Source organism: Hoplias malabaricus, chromosome 11 (assembly GCF_029633855.1).
Source record: "Hoplias malabaricus isolate fHopMal1 chromosome 11, fHopMal1.hap1, whole genome shotgun sequence".
Taxonomy (NCBI): Eukaryota; Metazoa; Chordata; class Actinopteri; order Characiformes; family Erythrinidae; genus Hoplias; species Hoplias malabaricus.
Window position 1 is genome coordinate 14358902 of NC_089810.1, and position 20236 is coordinate 14379137.

Below are 20236 nucleotides of genomic sequence, written 5' to 3' on the forward strand. Positions count from 1 at the left end.
AGCATACAAAACATTAAGCAAGATGTGCAAGTATTTAAACAAATTTATTTCTAAATTTATGGCATCACGTTTGTAAATGCTGGTTAATCCTTCAGTATTCCCTTATGGAAGAGCATAACTCTTAAATACTCTTTTAAATTGAAAAGACTGACCAAAACAGATGAAAACACTTTTGAGGCAATATGACCATGATTGTAAAATCAGCAGCACGTCCAGTCCTTTCTTTTTCAAATGCTTATTTTCACAGATCATTGAGAAAATCCTTGGCACCCTGTAGAGCAACTATAATTAAAAAAACATAAAAAAAATGGGCACTATTCTGTGATTATTTATTACCAAATAAGGCTGTTTTCAATCCATTGTAAATTATTTGAATGCTCCTTGGATGACTGGTATTATAGCCAGTCCAGAGCAGCGCATGAATCTTTTGTGCTTATCAGTGCTGTTTCACAAAGGAATAGCGTGGTACTAAGACACATAGACCATGCCATGTTACAGTACTAAGAACTTTGAGGCATATCCTGAGACATGGATGGATGCTCCACTGACAGTTATAGAGAAGTTTCAAAAAGTGCTTTGGAGGAGACAGTGGCAGCCACAGCCTGTGGGACAAACTTCCTGAGAACGAAACCACTCCATCATGTGGCTTGTGTGTCCGCCATGTCCACAGCTCAGGCAGAAGTTGGAGGAACCACGCACGGCCACGTGACAGATGGCACATTGGAAAGTAAAACGTTTACACACAGCACACTGGGTGCCTCTGGCCTGGCTCCGACAGTGGCAGCAGTAAACTCCAAACTCTGCAAGGGGAGACGATTAAGTTACATTAAATACACAACAGAACAGGGTTAAATTTAATGAAGGCAGCTGATTGCAGAAGAGAAGCATCTACAAGAATCCTTGTGCTCCTTGATTTTCATGAAATATAGCTGTGTAACAGGTCACTGACTTTGCAAAACATGTTGTGCATCACAAAAGTCTTCTCCTTTGTTCAGTTGTTCCCGTCAGGGGTCGCCAATCCGCATTAACAATTTGGCATAGTTTTATGCCGGATGCTCTTCCTGACACAACCACATTTATCCAGGCTTTGGGACAAGCTCTACAAAGCTATGCATTCCAGTGGCTAGGGTTAGAGTAGCCAATACCAAGGTGTGTTTCTCGACTGTGGGAGGAAACCCACGCAGACATGAGGAGAACACACCAAACTCCTTACTGACAGTCACTTGGAGTAGGGCTCGAACTCACAACAATATCTACCTTTTTTATGCCAGTATGTTTTGCAGCACAAAACATTTATATAATAAAATATTATTGTATTCAGCAGAGAGCTTTTACTATCTAGCAAACTACACATTGGATAAAACGAAAACTAATTTGTATACTGACGTAATTGCAATAATACATTTATTTAAAGTGATCACTGTGACCTTTCACTGTAATAAATGCTTACCTATACCCTTGTGTGGTTCTGGAGGGCAAGAAACAAATTTCAGAACCTCTGCCCTCTTCTCCTTTAGGCTCCACCGGTAAAGAATTTCTCCATAACATTTCTTGAAGTGATCAAACTGCAAGGCATTTGCTGGATCCAGTAATCTGCATACCACAAAATAGTTTTACCACATAATAGTTCTTGGTGAATGATTGTCAGGGGTCAAGCAAAATGATTACCTTTTGTTCATGTCATGCTGCTCTTTCTCACGCTCTCGTGGGTCTGAGTATAACTGGTTTGCATAGCGATAGTCATCCGGGGAGGACTCTCCCCAAGGTGGAACCTGTTCTGAATCCCGCCCAGCTTTAACCGAACAAGCATAGATTTAAAATAAGTACAAAACATACTGCCAATGACAAAATTACAAATATTAAATAAAATCAGCTATTGTTAACAGTCCAACATGAAACATTGGTGTAATTGCCAATGAGCATACAACTGTGTTTTCTGAGAGTCTGGGGTTTTTCTTTTGCATCACTGAGGGCCTGAGGTGCAAGCCTCATCATCTCCAACAATAGCATGGTGCTAAGACACATAGACTAAGCCATGTTACAGTACTAAGAACTTTGCGGCATATCCTGAGACATGGATGGATGCTCCACTGACAGTTATAGAGAAGTTTCAAAAAGTGCTTTGGAGGAGACAGTGGCAGCCACAGCCTGTGAGACAAACTTCCTGAGAACAAAAACAATCCTTGAAATTAAATTAAAACTGGATAAACTGATCTTAAGTAGCAGCCAATTAACAGCTTACCAATGTTCCATGTGGTGGTGGTAGAGTCTGAGGTACTGGAGCAGGAACCAGATGTAACAGAACTGGAAGTGTAGCTGGGCTGAAAAAGATAAAAAATCTGAAATCATTTCCTCAAAAAGACAAACAAACAAATCTATCTTATGCCACTTTGCTTAGTTTCTATTAAACTAACCTTAAACATATTAACCTTGATAAACTTATGCTTAAAGGGGATATATTATAAAAACAAAGTCAATTTTTGAGTGTATTTTCACATTAATTTGGGAATATGGAGCTCCTACCAACCCACAGCTGTGACATAAAACAACTGAAGGCAAATTTTGTGATCTGCCTAAGTGTGAGGACAGGGAAAATAATGAGTTGCTCTGATTTTGTGCCGCATGTTACTTAGATAGCAGGCACTCCCTGCTGAAGTTTTCCCTTCCTCCTCGCTGGAGTTTCTCCAATCACAATGTTGGCCCTGTCCGAGTCTCTCCAATCACAGCATTGGATCCACAGTATATGCCAGAACACAAAGACAAGTTTAAATATAGTAAAACAAACGGTGAGTGCAGAAAAATAAGTCTGCTTGTTAAATATGGTAAAACCTAGAACGGAGAATTAATTGAACAATGTGAAAATAAATATAAGTCTTGGGCCTCACACTTGGGCTCCTTGTGCTTGAAAGTAAAAACCTTGCTCTCAACAGATGTGGAAACAGGTTGTTGTGAACAGGGCTGTTTACACTTTGACAGGGTAAAGCATGTCATAGATCATGGGTTCTCAACTTTTCCACCTCAAAGCCCACCCTTTTGTAGCTAGAAATCTTAACAGGAAATAAACTGGTTTATGTTAAATGTTTCTTGTCTTTTATTTCTGACACTGAAAAACTTGAGAATTAGGGCCTTAAAAGATACATCGTACATTCAGTTCAATCAGAGAAACTAAAATCTGTAAAAATGATAAACAAGTAGAAAACTGAGATGAAACTGATGATGTTTAACACTAGAACCACCAAATGCCGGTCATTTGATTGCAGTGTAATCCTCCTTCTCTTCTGCTTATACCTATTAATGCCAAGCATCTGCATTTTAGGGCTATGATTCTCCTTCCTGCCAGCAGGTGTCTCAAAGACTTTTACTTGTCCTATGAATGGACTGGTGGTCTGTTGTGGCAGCTGTGGACTGTGGCCAGTAGGTTTAGAAACACTGATAAAACTAGATGATTTATTAAGACCCCAGGTAACTGTGCTATCCTGTGGAAAAAGGGGTATAATATGTCCCCTTTAAATATAAAAATATGTAGTTGATGAGGGTAAAGATTAAGGAGACATACATAGCGGGAATGATGTAGGGTGAAGCCGGAGGAGCGTGGGCCATACAGTGTGAAGTAGTCCTGGGGGATCCCTTGGCTTCTGAATACACTGCACAGCATTGCAAGACTCTGCACATCACTCAACTGACTGTAGTGTTCAATTCTGTACAAAAAGATACAGAGCCACAAAATGAACAGGACGATTACAGGAATACTATTATTGAGATTGAATCCATAGCTTCATAGGAGAGGGCCCAAGCTTCTAGAGATCATGGCTATCTATCCTCCTTGGGGTGAAAACAAGGCCTTGAGAACAGCAAAACAGGGCAGTGTGGCTTCATTCTCTGTTCAGAATTCCTTAATACACTACACCTTTACATTGAAATGAATTGTTTAATGATATATTAATATGTAAAATCTCAGATAGTGCACAATTAATTTATGTTATCATAATCAGCCTTACATGATATGTATTTCTGGCATGCTTAACACAAAAACAAATCCTTTTACATGGAAAATACCAATTGTAGTCCCATTTGTTGTCAGGACCCTCTTTTCAGTCATTCAACTTTAGGTTTAATTTTTGTTTAAATCATAAATCTCAAGTGAACAAGTCAAATTCAGGTCTTAAATTATCATATTACACTCACTCAGACAACTACTCTGCTGCAAACCTACTACTAACAACAAAGTACAACTTACAAAGTTGCCAGGAGTTTTCGTCCAAAAGGGTGCCTGGCCCAAGGTGTGTCAGCATCAGGGTCAGAGTCAGGGCAGAGGTCACAACTAGTAGCTGCAGAGGAAAGGGCCCATACCTATGAAAAAAAGTGTATAATGTATATTGTGTAGAATTCTGGACATATTTCTAAGATGCTGCCTTGCATAAAATGATTATTTAATATTTACATGGGAAGATCCCAATTTTATTTGAATAAATTTAGAAAATATACTATTCATTCATTCATTAATTCATTCATTCATTCCTCTAGCTATCCATCCATTTTTTCTAAGGGCTTTATTCTTTTCGGGGTCAATGGTTTCAGAAGCCACCCAGAATCACTGGGTACAAGGCAGGAACACACCATGGACAGGGTGCCAGTCCATCACAGAACATTACACACACACCTATGGACACATATGAGTAGCCAATACACTAACAAACGTGTTTGTACTGGAAAAAACCTGCTCAGACATGGGAGAACACATTAAATTTCTCACAAGCAATTATGAAAGGCACCCATTTACCATTTAATAACTGTAACATACCTTTGCTAAATCTCTGCGTCCAACAGCTAACGCTGCAGCTGCATTCTTCTGACATGTGTCTTGAATGTCACTCACATTTAGTCTAGAAAATTCCAAGTTGAAAGAATAAGAACAGACTGAAATTGATAAAATGTTTCACAAATGCAGTCTGATAATTATTGTATGCCAAGATAACCAACAGCTACAGGAATTTTCACATTCAACAACTTAATTTTTGCTGAATTCATTTCAGGGTAACAATAACAACAGAGTAAGCAAAAAAAAAGCTCAGGCATCTCTGTCCCATGCAACTTTCAACAGTTCCTCCTGAGGGATCTCCAAGCGTTTCCTGACCAGCCGGGAGATATAATCCCTTTAGACAGTACTGGGTCTACAGTTGGGCACATATTTTATACCTTTAATGGGAGGCACCCACTGAACATACTTATCAATGTGCAGGAGCAACAGTTTTACTCCTACCAGATTGAGCTAATCACATGATCATGAAGATTATGCCCAGCAAGACAATGTAGAAAATTTGTTTTGGCCACTTGTATCCATGATCTTACTTTTTCACCATAGGTGATGGTATGTATGTTGACTGGTAATTGAGAGCTTAGCTTTACGACCCAGCTCCCTCTTCAACAGTACATTCTGGAAAAGTAATCGCATGACTACAGACACTGCAACACACCTACCTCACTGGGGTAGGTTCTTACTCCCTACATGAAGAGAACATGCCATTTTTTTCTGGAAGATATCCATGTCCTCACACTTGGAGGTGATAATTCGCATAATGACCACTTCACACATTGCTGCACACTGCTCAAGTGCATGCTTGAAGCCCCAGAAAAATTAAGCCAGAAGGACAACTTTATCTGAGAATAGCAGAGACGACACTTAACAAATTCCCTGATAGGAGTCCTCCTGTGCCAGACTATGTCTTGCCACTCTGTTTATGAATATCAGGAACAGAACAGCACTAGTGACAAAGCACAACCCTGATGTAGTTTAATGGCCACACTGAACAAACCTGAATTTTTGCCAAGAATATGAACACAATTCACACTCAGCCTGGCACCCCAGTTTCCAAGTCGAGTTTCCATAATCTCTTTGAGGACAACTGAAAGTTCTTCTTTATGGCCTCTTCAAACACTTGCCATGCTCTAGATTTAGCTTTGGAAAGTCTTTTTTTGGTCTACTGAAACCCATGCGTTAAACCAAGAACTCCCAAAGCAAAGGTGAGCTCGAAAAACCCTCCTCCTTCCACCTGATTGCTTACCTCTCCACTGGTGTCCAACACTATGTTCTGGGGTTGCTGCCATAACAGGAACCAACAAGTTTTTTTGACCAGAGCTATATGCAACCACTTCCACAAGGGAGGTCTTGAACAGAGTCCATTTAGATCCTATGTCCCCTACCCACACTGGAATGAAATATCTCTCAGAGGTGAGAGTTTAAATAAATCAGGACAGTGTGTTCTGCCAGCCTTTTCCAGCAATCTCTCACAATACATATTGTTGCTGTCCGATTAAAAACATGTATCTCCAAAAAGCTAACTTTCCAGTAACAGGAAAAGACTGTATTTATAAACGCGGATTTATTTTAGTCAATTCCAATGAGTCACGTCCAACTCAGTTACCACAGCCTGCAGCATATTCTCTTGCCATTATGAATCCATGTTTTAGCAAAAGCAGAGTCTGTTATCACTATACTTGATTGAAATCAGCTTATTTAATCCTTATTGTGATTAATTATAGTCATGCTGGTCTAATATTTCACATGAGTAAATGTGAGATTTGTTGTTATCTAGAACACTCAAATTGTACCAGGAGGAAGGGGGAAAGGGGAAATACATGGTCTTGATGGATAGGCCTAGCAGCCAATGGAGATATTTGCTAAAGAAACTGGATGATTTTTCAGCTTTTCATTGGTCATTTTGATATTAGCTGTTATGAACAGACAGAGGTTGATGCCCATATTTAACACGTGTAAAAAAGTAAAAACCGCTAAAAATGGAGATTTGTGTTTTTAATAGGACAGCGACGACATGTGCCAACAAGGTCTGCCTGGCAGGTTTCCCTACCAACTGTTGACAGCGTAGCACCTCCGTGTTTCTACATTCACATTACATTCTCTCAGCTTCACTGACCAGAGAGGAGCACTTTGTAGTTCTACAATTACAGACTGTAGTCCATCTCTTGCTCTGTTTGCTTTGTTTGTTCCCTTTCACCCTTCGTTGTATATGTGGTGATCCTGTGGTGGTCCTGGCTATTGAAGAACAGGGTGGTAGGAGATTAAAAATGTACGCAGAGCAATAGATGGACTACAGTCTGTAACTTTAGACATACAAAGTGCTCCTGTATGGTCGGTGGACCCAAGAGAATGGACAGTGAGTGTAGAAACAAGTAGGTGGTCAGTGTATGTAACAAATTGCAAAATTACAGGCTGTCATTAGAAATATATAATTTTGATTATGATGATGATGATGATACCTTAAATTGTGATATTATGTAAAGGTTTTTATTTCCAGAAATGCTTAAGAACTTACACATAGGTCTCAGCCAGGGCTTTGTGAATAGGCAATAGACAGGAGATCTCCTGAATGATGACTTTTCCCGCCAGTTTTATAGGCCTGTTGCTGTAGTCTGTTCCTTCCCGTTTTCCCTTCCAACGGCGTGATTTCTGAGACACAGATTAGGGACATGACAAAAACATGTCCTCACATAAAGCTTACCTGACAGATCATGATATTTACAGTGCTTGGATTTTGATTATTCATTGCAATAATTAAAAAAATAATAACTTGAATATTTTATTTTTTTTATTATTGATTACTTGTAACACTATAATCTTGCTTTTCATCAACTTTCAGTTAGTAATCTCTGATTCTTAATATTTGGAAAAACACCTCATAAACTATGACAACAATCAGTTTCCTCAGAGGAATTTGAGATCTGCTGTTAAAACCACATAAAATTGGGCCGGACAGATTTAGGTGTCTGGTTGTACTTTTGTATTTGTTTTGTATTACATTTGTTCATATTATCAACAAATCAGTTTACAAGGGAAAGTGCCTTCCAATATCACTGCAACAAATGGCAGCCTGATTTTCTACAGAACTGTAGTGTAAACTCCTCTGAAACTGACTGGTTATTATTTTGAGAACCCACATACACACTGATTTGGATGAAGAACTTAATTATAGCTAATGAAGAGACTACCAGGGTCATTTCCAAGATGATGAAGATGATTATAAGGATCTAAGCACCTGCTAAATTATCCTTTAGTACAAGAACACATCGTGGAGTTAGGCAACCGAATGTCACAAATGATTAGAAATTAAAAAAAATTAATAGCTTAAGAAGACAAGGTTAGGTTGAGTAGATGAGGCGGCTTCACCCACATTTTGAAACAGAAAAAAGAGACAACAGGGAAGGGAGGTGAAGGAGGAAAGGGAAATCAATACCGGACAGTCATGAATAGTCTGCACAGACCAGCGGCGAGGGGCAGACAGAACAGGCTTCTGATTGGTGTTTGGGATAAAACAGACCACAGCAACATGTGAGGGAGACATGCCACCAAAACACAAAAGGAAAGAGAACATAAGGATAAAGCCAAGAAAATAAGAGTGGGCATGAACAAGCAACACAGGCCTGAAGCAAGCAAATAAAATAACTGAACAGACTGGGGCTAGCAAGCATGGATAGCTTTTGTAGATGGAGCGCTCATACACACTAAAACATAAACATGGCTAATACATTATGGGGGATGTGCATTCTGACTAATAACCTTGAGACAAAATATCAGATTAACCATGAAAAAAGCACTTATTGATATAAATGTGAACTTGTGTACATTATTCCAACATTCCTCCAGTTGGGCATAAGTGAAATATTAAATATACAGCAAACAAATGTATGTAATGTCAGTATTAAAGCCTGGCACAAACTATATGTAATATTGTGTATATTTTCCCTGAATTAGCCCCATAGCAAATTCAATATTTGAATACTGTGGCTAAGTGTATGTCTGATGAAGGAGTCATATCTTAACCATGAAAGCATACATTCATCGGTCCCCTGCATATTCCCTGGAAAAGACTCACAACCCTTCCAATCTTACCCTTTCCTTGTAGTAGAATGAAGAGATAGAGACATGCTCTTTATCTGAGCGTGTGGGACTGCCACTGTACAGCCTCAATGTGGTCTGAGACTCACTGCGCATCTTCATGGGTGTCATTAGGCCACTATGGTATGCAGAGAGTGCTGATAGTGATCTGTAATAAGACATCTCATCATCTTTCTGAAATAAGGCCAATAAGGAAAAATATATTCATAAAATAATAAGCACAAAAGAAAAGCCAGTAGTTGAAAGTCTACCTGGGGGTTGGTTCAGTTGGAGGGATGGTGCGATGCATAGACATTGGTCGAGTAAAGTACACTAAAGAACCTGCAAGAAGCACATTTAATTCAGAACCACATAATACATACTGAAAATTTCATGACCTGCTGTTTAAGAAAAGAAGATGCTAAAGCTGGTAGAATGGTAGTTCTTTTTAAAGCATCCTACCTGTGCCAAAAAAGCGTGCACCTGAGGTTCGTGGGAAGGGAATATTGGCATCCTGGTAGGAACCATAGGTGTTGGTGACACGAGGAAAGGCAGGAAGAGCTGGTGTCACAGAGTTAGTAAATACATGTGGATTAGTGCCATCTTCCTGCATTGGACAGATTAAAAAACGCATTTTCAATAAAACTGTGTGGTCTATGCTCATAATATCAATACATACAAAAATGAATTTAAAAAATGAATAAATAAATAAATCAATTAATTAAAAAAAAGGCAGATGTGTTCTGCAAGGTGTTAGATGGGTATTGAGGTCCGCAGGTAAATCGATTTAAAAGAATTGCAAAGGTAATTTTTTCCCCATTCTTTAGAACTAATAAAAATTATTTACTGGATCACCTGGTGAGGTGGCACTTACCATATCTGACTCTAGGCAAGACACCAATTGTCTCACACAAGGCTCCAGGCAATTCTGGTTTCTTTTAACTTTCTGAAGTGACGTATCTGTCAAGATCTTGTGAAACAATGTGCATTAGGGGATGACACTTTAAAAATAAATTCATTTTCCAAAATATCCAACTTCTTTTCTTAATTCAACCATTATCTGCTAGCAAAATGGAAGGGGAACTACTAAAAGATCCTTTGTTCTTTACTGATCTGTACTTCTATTCCAAATTGTGACAAATTCATTGATCTGTACCTTCTGAATCTTGGTCTTCATGGAGGATGAGATGGTAGTTGGTGGGACAAACTGGAAAGTTGGTGCAGCGTTGTTTGGGTATTGTGCTGGGAACTTCACCACAAGCCTGACCTGATTGGCTCCACAGAGGGCTGACACAAAGCAGGTGCGATTTAAAGCATCCATCTACATGGAAAACAAAGTTTGAGTAATTTACATGAACAATCAATGCCTAAAATTGGTCAGTGCACATCATAGCATGCACAGTGGAAACTAATTGATTTGCTAATGCACTCAACTCAGAGTATTTTACACACTATTAAATAATTATAGTAACTACAGAAGTCTATTATTAACCACACTGCAGACTTTATCAGTTAAACAAGGACAATCAGTTTGTGGTTTTACCCCATTACATTTGACAGGTAATGACTGTTAAATTAAAGAACCCAAACAACAATAAATGTATAACAGTTCTGCTCCTTTTTCATATACGATGCAACTCTTAGGCCAAAAACAAAACTCCTTAAATAAACAAAGAATAAATAGTTAATTTAAAGCCTGACCTCAACATTGACATTTCGAATCTGCAGGTTGACCAAAGAGAATTCCTGCTGCAGAGTCTGGGGCAAGCCAGGGCTATCCTGTCTACCACTGGACACCAGGCCAGACTGTAGGCTCTCAATTGGACCTAAAAATAGGCAAGATTATTGTATATTGTCAGACAAATTGTGTATGATTTATTCCATTTGCAAATTTGGCAAAAATCCCTAGCCACATTACAGCTCTCTTGCTCTCTAATGCAGGTTTTATCAGCAATTACCCTAAAAGAGGAGGGGTTTAAAATACCCAGGTAATTACCAGGAGGGCTAATATAAGAGCCAAAGCCAAAACATTATCAATAACTTCAACAAAATGTAATGTTTTTAGTTTTAGTAAAGCAGTTTTGTAAGTGACACTTCACAGGATTGTGTTTTGTACATAATTCTAGAGACACAGCACAAATCTTTCCTGACTGCATGCATGACTGCATCAGCACAAAAGTGGCAAAGCATGACCAACAAAACAATATATCTATTTTTTTCTTCTGTGTTTGTGTGTATTCTGCTACATAACTCATAAATTTAAATATTCCTTGGGTGTCTGTGCTGAGACATTTCTTGGCTTGCATTTAATAATTCATGTGTCTCACTAGGAAACCTATGCTAGAACTACTTTCAGAGCTTGGTAATTGGGAATTTGGATACAAAGTCAAATTTATAATGACTAATACATATGACTAACCTAAAATGGTATTCTACAGACCACAATGGCATGCCCTTTTAAGACTGAGCTCCTACTGTACCCAGCTCTCACCTTGTGAGTCATCTACTATAAGGCTAGGGCTGAGCGGAGGTTCAGAGTCCTGGGAACGGAGTGTCTTCTCTGATTCTGTTGTAAGGGTCAAGCCCTCCATCAGCTCCTCTACAATGTCATTGGCACAAAGCTACAGGGGACAATGAGGGTTTTTTTATTAGCAATTTAGTATTGTAAATAAGTGCAATCGATAAAAAATAAAATAAATACTTTTAATGCAATATGTTTATACCACCTGTGGCCCTCACCTTTTGCAACTGAGGATCCACCCTCCATATTCTCAAAGTTTGATCTCTGGACCATGTAACAAGCTGGCAGTCCCTAGATGCTAAAAATTATTCAAGATAATTTAAAATGTAAAACAAAGATTCAAGGTCAGACATAAAGGCTCCATGTTCAATTTTTTGCTGATATTTTGCTTTCTCCTGAAGGCCACAAAAATTGTGCCATGTTATTTATCCTATCAACCATATTCCATTTTCTCTTAATCATTTAAAAATTACTGCTACTAATTATCACTTTACAACTAATTAATGGAGATGTTACATTAATACAGTCTAAATGGCTGTTATATTTAAATGTGATCGTTTTTGTGATGATAAAACCATGCTGGATTCAAATGACTTTTGCAGATTAAGATATCATTAACTAAACTAACTAAAGGCTTTAAAGCTAGTTTTGAAACAATTATTTCATAGGACATTAACCTATTATTTCAAGGAATGTAGGAAAACTAGGTTTCATGTAAGTCTAATGGATTTGTCTCAGAATATTCACCCTCTTTTTGGGGCCTCCACTGAAATTCTAGCACCACGTCATCATGACCCACAAAGGCATGAACAGGGCTATTGAGGTCCAGGGTGCTCCACAGCAGCAGGCTGTTTTCTCTCCTGAGCTGTGGCACCATTACAGTCACCAGGCCATTTGAGAAGGGCTGAGCAGATCACAACAACAAATTAACAACTTCCACAAAAGAAAGAGTCAATTTAACAAAATATTACAATACCACCAATCGAGTTCTGATTCAAAAGGTTTAAAGCTTAACAAGCATTTCACCCTGACATAAAACAGTATAGTAATTTAAGTTAATGTAATTAAATTAATAAACCCTGCTAGAGATTCAACTTTGGCCCAAATGACAAATGTAAAATTTGGCTTTTAATTTCTGTGCTTATATGTTTTATAATTCTGTAATCATAACATTTTTCATATCAAAATTTTGATTGCATGGTTCCAGAATTATTACTGTACGTGATCATAAATGTACATACTGTGTATCTCGCCTTCCAAACAGGAACTTGGCAGGACAGTATATTCAGGTACTTTCGAGGCTGCCTATAATCCCAGAACTGCACAAGACATTACCCATGGATGATGTATATGTGATGGAACATTATGATTAATATTGTCATTATTAACATTATCCTCAAAATTATTACAGAAAATTAATTCATATTCACCCTAACAGAGTTGTCCTGGCTGGATGTTGCGAGGATGTATTCATTATCAGGGTGCCAGTCCAGGCCATGTATTTTTGAAAGGTGAGCAGCTACATACTCAACAGCAGTATTAGGTTTCTAAAATAAAACATAACATGAATTTAGAATTTATATAGAGTGAAAAATAGAATAATTCAGTAAATGTGCTTTAGAAAGTAGCTTGTAAATATTTAAACTTATAAAGCACTGAATATATAACAGTAGGATTTTTAACAGAAATAGATACAGGGATGTGTGCCACAGAAAATCATCACAAGTAGTGATTTATCTCAGTTAACACTGCAATCCCTTTTTTTTGGAAGAAGAAGAAATATTTAATCAATTAAAATGAATTAGCTTGCAACTAATGAATACTTTTCCCAAATTGAACAGTCAAAATGAAATAAAAAATCAAGACTGCTCCACACTCACCCTTTTGTCCCAGATTCTGACATCTCCATCATGACTGGAAGCCAGGCAGTGCTGATTCCGTCTGTTCCACTTCACCTGAGAAGCACCCGCTGAATCATGAAAAAGACAAAATTGAGAGGGAGGTTAAGTTTTGCTTAATGACCATATTCATACTGAAATTTACAGGGACTGTATACTCACCCACTGCAGACAGGGCTACTGTAGGTTTCCTAGTGTCTCTGAAATAACACAGAACATTTAGACATAATAATAATACTGTGCAAAAATAATAACATATAAACAACATAAAGAAATTAATATTAACTTCACATGCAACAGTTTTGCTGGTGTTAATTTTCGTCTTACCTTGTGTCCCATATGTAAATGTATGTGTCCACAGAACTTGTAACAAGATATTCTGGCTCAAACCAGGACCAATCCAAATCACTGGAATGTGAAGAAGGAAAATAACAAGTTTCAAAAAGCCAAATAAAGAGCCAAAAAAGAAGCCTAACATAACAAAAACAAACTCAGATTATGAAGTCATTGAAAAAAATTAATTAATTTTCTCACCTAATAACACGCGTGTGACCTTGAAGGGAAGTGTGGGCCTCTCCACATCCATCACGCCAAACATACAGGTCAACACGCTGATTACTCTACAAAAATATATCAGCAGTACTGTACAACTGTTTTTTGGTGCTGTATAGAACACTTTTATAAAGGTGCTATATACAACCATCTATAGCACATTCTCCATCAACCTGAAGAACACTTTCATGATGCAAAGAAACCTTTAATCATGCAAAAGGTTTTTCAAGTGTTCAGGGATATATTTAAACCCATTTTCTGTACCAAAGAACCCTTGTAGATCCATCATATTTAAGTGTGTATCTTAAAAAATGTACAGAACATTATATTTTAAGTAAAATATTTATAGCATAGCAAACAACAAGCAAGGATTTACCACAGCACACAATATATCCTTGCCCTAAGAGAAAAAAAAAACTGTAATCATATTCCTAAAAATATTTATATATTATTAATTATCAACCTAGTTAAAGACAAAGATTCACTGATGTGATTAATATTTAGCATATTACCACTCTCAGTCAAATGTGCCACTGTGGATATCATGCAGAGACCCAACACGTACAATATTAATGAAATCTCAGTTATTTGTTTTAATACTGATGAGTGTTATGCCTATAAAAATTACCTTAGATATATGATCTTCTATAGTAAAGGGTATATTTTTCAATTATAGCATATAATAGATGCTCTTGCCCAAACATCGTATAGGTGTAGTGCTATGTGCTTGTCCAGGCAAGAAGTTCAGGCCTGTTTTGAGGGCAATTTTTCCATGGAAACTTTTCGATTGGGGCTTTAAAATTTCTAATAAATTCCTGACTTTGTTAAGTCTGCACTTACAGATGCAGCAAAAAGGTGGGCTTCTGTTTTGTGGGGATTCCATTGCACTGTTCCAATATCCCACTTGCTCTGACGGCCTATTTTCCGAGGAGCCTCAGAGGGTGTCTCCAAATTCACAATATATAAGAATCGCCTCCTAAAGCAAGAGTAAACATGCAAAGGTTAAATGAACAGAATTTACCTCATAAAATCCTTAGAATGGCCAACAAAAAGACACAATCCTAAAAGATAAATGAGCATTCAGAAATGTTTTTTTAGTAAGTATTAACTTATGTTGTGACACAGCCATTAAATTTAGACTAATGCTACTTGTAAACTGCATCCAAACAGCAGACAGCCGTACTTACCACTGGTAAACTTGTGGTTATTGAAGATACACAAGTTTACAGAGAAAATGGCCCACAATGGCCTGTGAATGGTCTCATACATGTGATCATTATGTATGTAAATCAAATTTTAAGATTAGATTTGTTATTACACAAAAAGCACTTATGGTTATTTAATGATAGATCACGTTTTTGGGACATGTGTTGAATAGTGTGAGGACCTTTAGACAAGTAGTCGAACAGGGTTTGGTTGTATTTACTAGTCAACTACCTGGTATATACACAAATACAAGCCCCTGGACACCTGAGTGACCTAAACCACTCTAAATACACTCTAAATCTATTTTATACATGGCTGCCCCCAAGTGGGGGACCCGCATTACGGAACATAAACTAGTTCATTCAGATGCTACTAAGCAGCTCAATTTCTTCATTATGTTAGTTGTACCTTACAGATTGTAACATAAGAAATAATCACGTTAATAAACACGTTTATTCCCAGTTTTATTACTGAAATATCTTATTCTTTAATGGTGTTATAGGGCAGGCAGGGGATTCACAATTTTCAAATCAAGTGTAGACGACAGAAGGAATTTTCACATGCATGTGGCAGTGGGTAAGACTGTACACACCCAGAAAGTACCGCATGGTGTCCGAGACAGTCCACTGACATTGCAGTAGCCTAAAAGAAAACAATTGTGAAACGCAAATGAAACAAATATGTTATCATTTCGGGCAAAGTACTTCAAATACTTAAGTATTTACAGACCTACCTCTAGTGGTCTTCTGAATGTAGTTAAATTAACAAAATTTAACCTAACAGACTAAAACAATATATGACTCTAAATCTGCAAGTGAGGGTGCCAGTTTATTTGCTGTCAGTGGAAAATGAATCAAGAATCCAGTCATTTACAAACTGCACTTGATCAGACTGTATAGCATTCACACAAGAGAGCGTCATGCTGAGGCAAATAAAGGGAGGGGGCAGTACTGCAGCTGAGATTAAACATATCTCCTGCTTTAAAAATATTTTAGTTTGTACCTGAGCGTCTCTGAACTCCACCACCACATTCTCACTGCTCCAGCGAGCCGCCATGTTGCTTTCGACAAAACATCAACAAACGACGCTAATACACTCGGTTCGGAGTTCTCGTGAGACTTGGTGGAAGATGGCAGCCGCCATGGTGGAGCATGTTGTAGCTGATGCTGCTGCTTTTCTGAAAAAAGCTCCTTTACACGTAAGTTTTAATTGCGTTGCAGCTCCAGAGATATTGATGCTGTACTGAGGTGTCTTGATAAAGTGTTTACTTTATCGGACGTATATTTCTTCCCGGTTGTTTCAACTTGTGCCTGATATGCTGGTGTTACTGTAGATAGTGAAGCAAAACCCAGCGCTCAATTACTTTGTAACTTACATTAATTGTTGTCATTACCTTAATATTTTATTTACAGTGATAATTACTTTACATCAGTTACCAAAACGCCCCTTGCTAATGGATGCCCTACGCAAGCTGGCTTTAAATGAATGTGTCTGTTCACATGCTTTAGGAAATTGGCAAGAATATCTACACAATAAAAGACGTGGTGAATGAAATTCGGGATAAACAAACTAAAAAGAACTTGGCATTCTTACCTTATCAACTCCATTTCAAAGAACCTTTTCCAGAACATGTACGCTTTGGTGAGTGCTCATTTTTGCTTCCACCTCCCCACAATTACATTCTTGTAAAATTGTTTTATAGCATTATATGATAATCTTGTAAGGAGTGTTTTTAACAAATTATTTGAAGCTTTTTATCAGAATCCTCTGGAAATTCTTGCCATGTTTTTGTACATCTTTGTCATAAGCATCAGTTTTCTTGAACTGCATTATTTTTACTTTATTTTATTTATTTATTTTGAGACGTTAAATCACCTGTAGGAGTTTTACTTCTATGAATTTAATTCCATTAACAGTTACCGAGTTTTCCAAAAAGACTGGAGACTATCCTAGTCTTTCAGCAACAGATATCAAGGTCTTGGCTCTCACCTATCAGCTGGAACTGGAAAATGTTGGGGCTGGTCATTTGAAAAAAGAACCTGCAGTTCAGGTATTAATGTTTGGACAATTTAAAGAATTGCACTAGAACTTGTATATGGATTCACATAAAAAATGTCTATGCGTAAAAAATTTAGGTGGAAGTATGCAGCACACAGAGACATCCAGAAGCTCCAGTAGACATTGTTGGATTCCACCTTCCCTCAAAAGTATGCTTTTTTTTTAATTTGTGTGTTTGAATATATAGATGTATGTATGTCTTTGTTAATTTTATTGGTCAATTATTAGTTTACACAGATGGAGAGCTTATCTCTCTCTCTCTCTCTCTCTCTCTCTCTCTCTCTATATATATATATATATATATGCATGCATGCATGCAAGACACTTACTAGGTCGCCATGTGCACTATGCCAAAGGTTTGCTAATCACCTGCTCATCAGTTGTTTCTAAAATGATATTATTATGATTGGGAGTTTTTCACCTTGTCTGCTGCAGTATAAACCTCTTTTCTTTTTGAAATGTTTTACACTATATGTTGTAAAATTGCTGAGAGTATATCATTGCATTTAGCCACAAAAAGTTACATTAGTAATGTCAGGTACTGATGTTGGAGGTTGAGTTCTGGATTTCATACTCGTGCTCTCACTCCTTGAGAAATGTTCATTTATCTGTCCAGAAATTGCACATACACGACTCCAAAATGAGGCTTTATAACTCACAAGCTGACATTAGTCCCATTTATTTATTATATATATATATATATATATATATATATATATATAAAATTCAACACACCTTTCAGCAGTGTGCTCCTTAGCAGAATTGTTAAGTTAAATTAAGAATATCTACAAACATTTGAACATATAATTTATCTAATTTTGCATTAATTCTGAAACTTATTCAGTTTAGAATTAGAAAGAATACCCTGTGCAATTATGTTGTCTTAAACCAAATTTTTGCTTGTTTGATTATTAGAAATCCTTAAACAGAACAGACACTGATGTTAACAGTCCAAATCAGTCATACGAACCTCAGGGTGCAGAGAGCTCAGAATTCAATAGCTTCCAGTTTTGGAGGACTCCACTACCGAGCATTGAGGCTGACTTATTAGAATTGTTGGTAAGTATTATTTAAAAAATAATGACACCTAGTATTATCTTTGAGCACATCGCTTTGCTGTCATACTTCAATTTGTGTATTAGTTCAGTGTGAGTTGAACTGCAGACTTTTTTTCTGTAAATCATCTTTAGGCTGCAGACACAGTTGTGGTGAAAGATGTAGCAGAGAAACTGGAGTCTATTGATTTGTCGAATGAAGTTCAGAAAAGTATCCCTCAAACTGGATTTGGGGAGGATGGTGAAAATGAGAATGAAGATTTAGGAGAGGAAGATGAAGAATTGGAGGAGGAGCAGGAAGATGAAGAATTGGAGGAAGAGCAGGAAGATGAAGAGGATGATGGTGGAGGTTGGATCACTCCCAGCAATTTAAAACAAGTCCAGATGGATGTTGGTCACTGGCAACAGTCAACAAATGTCAAAGTGGGATGTGTGACCACTGACTTTGCCATGCAGGTAAAGTTCTTTAAACAAAAGGAAAGTTTGGAAAAACAATAGTTTTGGAATAGCATTTTATCCAGTTTTCTTTCTGAACACCCCTTAGGCCATACATATTTAAATGCTTGCTTAATTGAGTCACATCCTTCGGTCTGAAATGGTCTATTCTTCTTAAAGATAATTTAGAATCAGATTGATTCTACAGCCCAGTAAATTCATAGTGCAGTACTGTAAATAATTATATTTGCTTTTGTAATTGCTCAAATAATTTGAATCTAACACACTATGTTGTTCGTTGCAGAATGTCCTTGTTCATATCGGTCTCAATGTCCTGTCATTGAATGGAATGCTTATCAAACAAACGAGAAACCACATCCTTCGCTGCCATGGCTGTTTCAAGTAAGTGAAATATACATGCAGTTGTACTAGAAAGTTTGTGAACTCTTTAGAACTTTGCCTAAGTATGTGTCCTATTTTGGTCTCTATCCAAAAAACATTGTTCCTGGCTTGTCGATGTGATCTTTAGCAAACTGCAGATAGCTGCTGCGCTTCCAATGAGTGATGACTTTCTTCTTGCAACCATGCACACCACTAATGTTCATTGTTCTACTGGTGGACTCATGGACCCATTGTGGGAGAGGTTTTAGCTGCTTAGGAGTTATTTGGATTCCTTTGTGTCCTCACAGACTATTACAACTCTCTCATTTAACCTTCTAATTATCTGCTAATCCTAAAATTGTATACTTTTGCCACTCAAATATATATTGTAGGACAACTTTCCTAAATAAATGATCAAATTTAAGATTTTTGTCTCCTTTGCTGGTTTGGTTCTGCATATCTATTTATTACTATGGATAATTAAATACATAGTTGATGTTTAAGTTTTTTTTTTTGCAGGACTACCACAAACATGAATAAAGTATTCTGTTCACATTGTGGCAACAACACACTGAAGAAGATTGCTGTGACCATTGGTGAGGATCAGAGTATACAGATGCACTTCTCCAGGAACCCTAAAGTGCTCAATCCTAAAGGCAAAAGGGTATGTGTATTAATTATTCACTTTTTTTATATCATAATGAAGCTTTGGTATCAGCAAAGGATGCTGCCACTTACCTTTTCTTTTGTGCTTTGTCTGCAGTACTCCTTACCTTTGCCAAAAGGAGGTAAACATGCCACCAACCCACAACTGGTTGAGGATCAGCCATTCCCTCAACAGCGAGCGTCAAAGAAAGCTCGACAGAAGACGGATGTATTCCACCCAGATTATCTAGCAGGAAGCTCACCATTCTCAGAGCATGATATATACAGCAGATCAGCTAACTTACACCTGAGAGATGCTCAAAGTGGAGGAGGTCGAAGACGGGCCAATCCAAATGCCGCTCACAAGAAATTTGTCAAGAAAAAGTGAATTGTTGTTTAACTGTTTCAAATATATTTGTCATGGGACAAAGTTTAGAAAATAAACAAACCATTTAAAAAATATTTTAGTATCATTTTTAAACAATAATGTAGTTAAAGACCAGGCATTTATGAACAAGATGGACCTGGACCAGCTGCTCGTTTAGATTCTAGCATCCAGTTCTCTCACCAATGCCCTTTTACAAAGAAAATGTTT

The 20236-nt window shown here is 37.5% G+C and overlaps 2 protein-coding genes across 3 annotated transcripts; one reads left to right on the plus strand and one right to left on the minus strand.

Annotated features, from left to right (window-relative positions):
• Positions 1-32: 32 nt before the first annotated feature.
• Positions 33-16248, minus strand: wdr59 (WD repeat domain 59). Of its 2 annotated transcripts, XM_066684245.1 has the most exons (27): positions 16070-16248; positions 15660-15709; positions 14702-14837; positions 13844-13929; positions 13637-13717; positions 13472-13509; positions 13292-13380; positions 12842-12958; positions 12653-12730; positions 12159-12315; positions 11630-11709; positions 11382-11511; positions 10592-10716; positions 10047-10211; positions 9765-9860; positions 9353-9497; positions 9163-9232; positions 8906-9059; positions 8250-8306; positions 7332-7465; positions 4802-4883; positions 4238-4350; positions 3557-3698; positions 2243-2321; positions 1669-1792; positions 1451-1593; positions 33-800 (listed from the first exon to the last, which is right to left on the minus strand). In XM_066684245.1, exons 1-27 carry the CDS (start codon positions 16121-16123, stop codon positions 565-567), a joined length of 2961 nt encoding a protein of 986 aa, XP_066540342.1. In that variant the 5' UTR covers positions 16124-16248; the 3' UTR covers positions 33-564. The 2 variants fall into 2 exon arrangements, with proteins under 2 accessions (XP_066540342.1, XP_066540344.1); XM_066684247.1 differs by lacking the exon at positions 8250-8306.
• nob1 (NIN1 (RPN12) binding protein 1 homolog) lies at positions 16109-20225 on the plus strand. Its single transcript, XM_066684249.1, has 9 exons — positions 16109-16265; positions 16576-16708; positions 16984-17117; positions 17203-17274; positions 18041-18184; positions 18316-18636; positions 18920-19017; positions 19516-19660; positions 19760-20225. The coding sequence occupies exons 1-9, from the start codon at positions 16122-16124 to the stop codon at positions 20027-20029; spliced, it is 1461 nt and encodes a 486-aa protein (XP_066540346.1). The 5' UTR covers positions 16109-16121; the 3' UTR covers positions 20030-20225.
• The last annotated feature ends 11 nt before the right edge of the window (positions 20226-20236 follow it).

Excerpts from the sequence above, each read along its gene's own strand:
- nob1 (XM_066684249.1), top strand. The coding sequence starts at position 16,122 with ATGTTGCTTTCGACAAAACATCAACAAACGACGCTAATACACTCGGTT. Across the intron at positions 17,118-17,202 it reads AAAAAGAACCTGCAGTTCAG|GTGGAAGTATGCAGCACACA; the intron begins GTATTAATGTTT and ends TAAAAAATTTAG. Across the intron at positions 19,018-19,515 it reads CGCTGCCATGGCTGTTTCAA|GACTACCACAAACATGAATA; the intron begins GTAAGTGAAATA and ends TTTTTTTTGCAG.
- wdr59 (XM_066684245.1), bottom strand. The coding sequence starts at position 16,123 with ATGGCGGCTCGCTGGAGCAGTGAGAATGTGGTGGTGGAGTTCAGAGAC. Across the intron at positions 15,710-16,069 it reads TGGAGTTCAGAGACGCTCAG|GCTACTGCAATGTCAGTGGA; the intron begins GTACAAACTAAA and ends GTTTTCTTTTAG. Across the intron at positions 10,717-11,381 it reads TATAGTAGATGACTCACAAG|GTCCAATTGAGAGCCTACAG; the intron begins GTGAGAGCTGGG and ends GCCTATTTTTAG.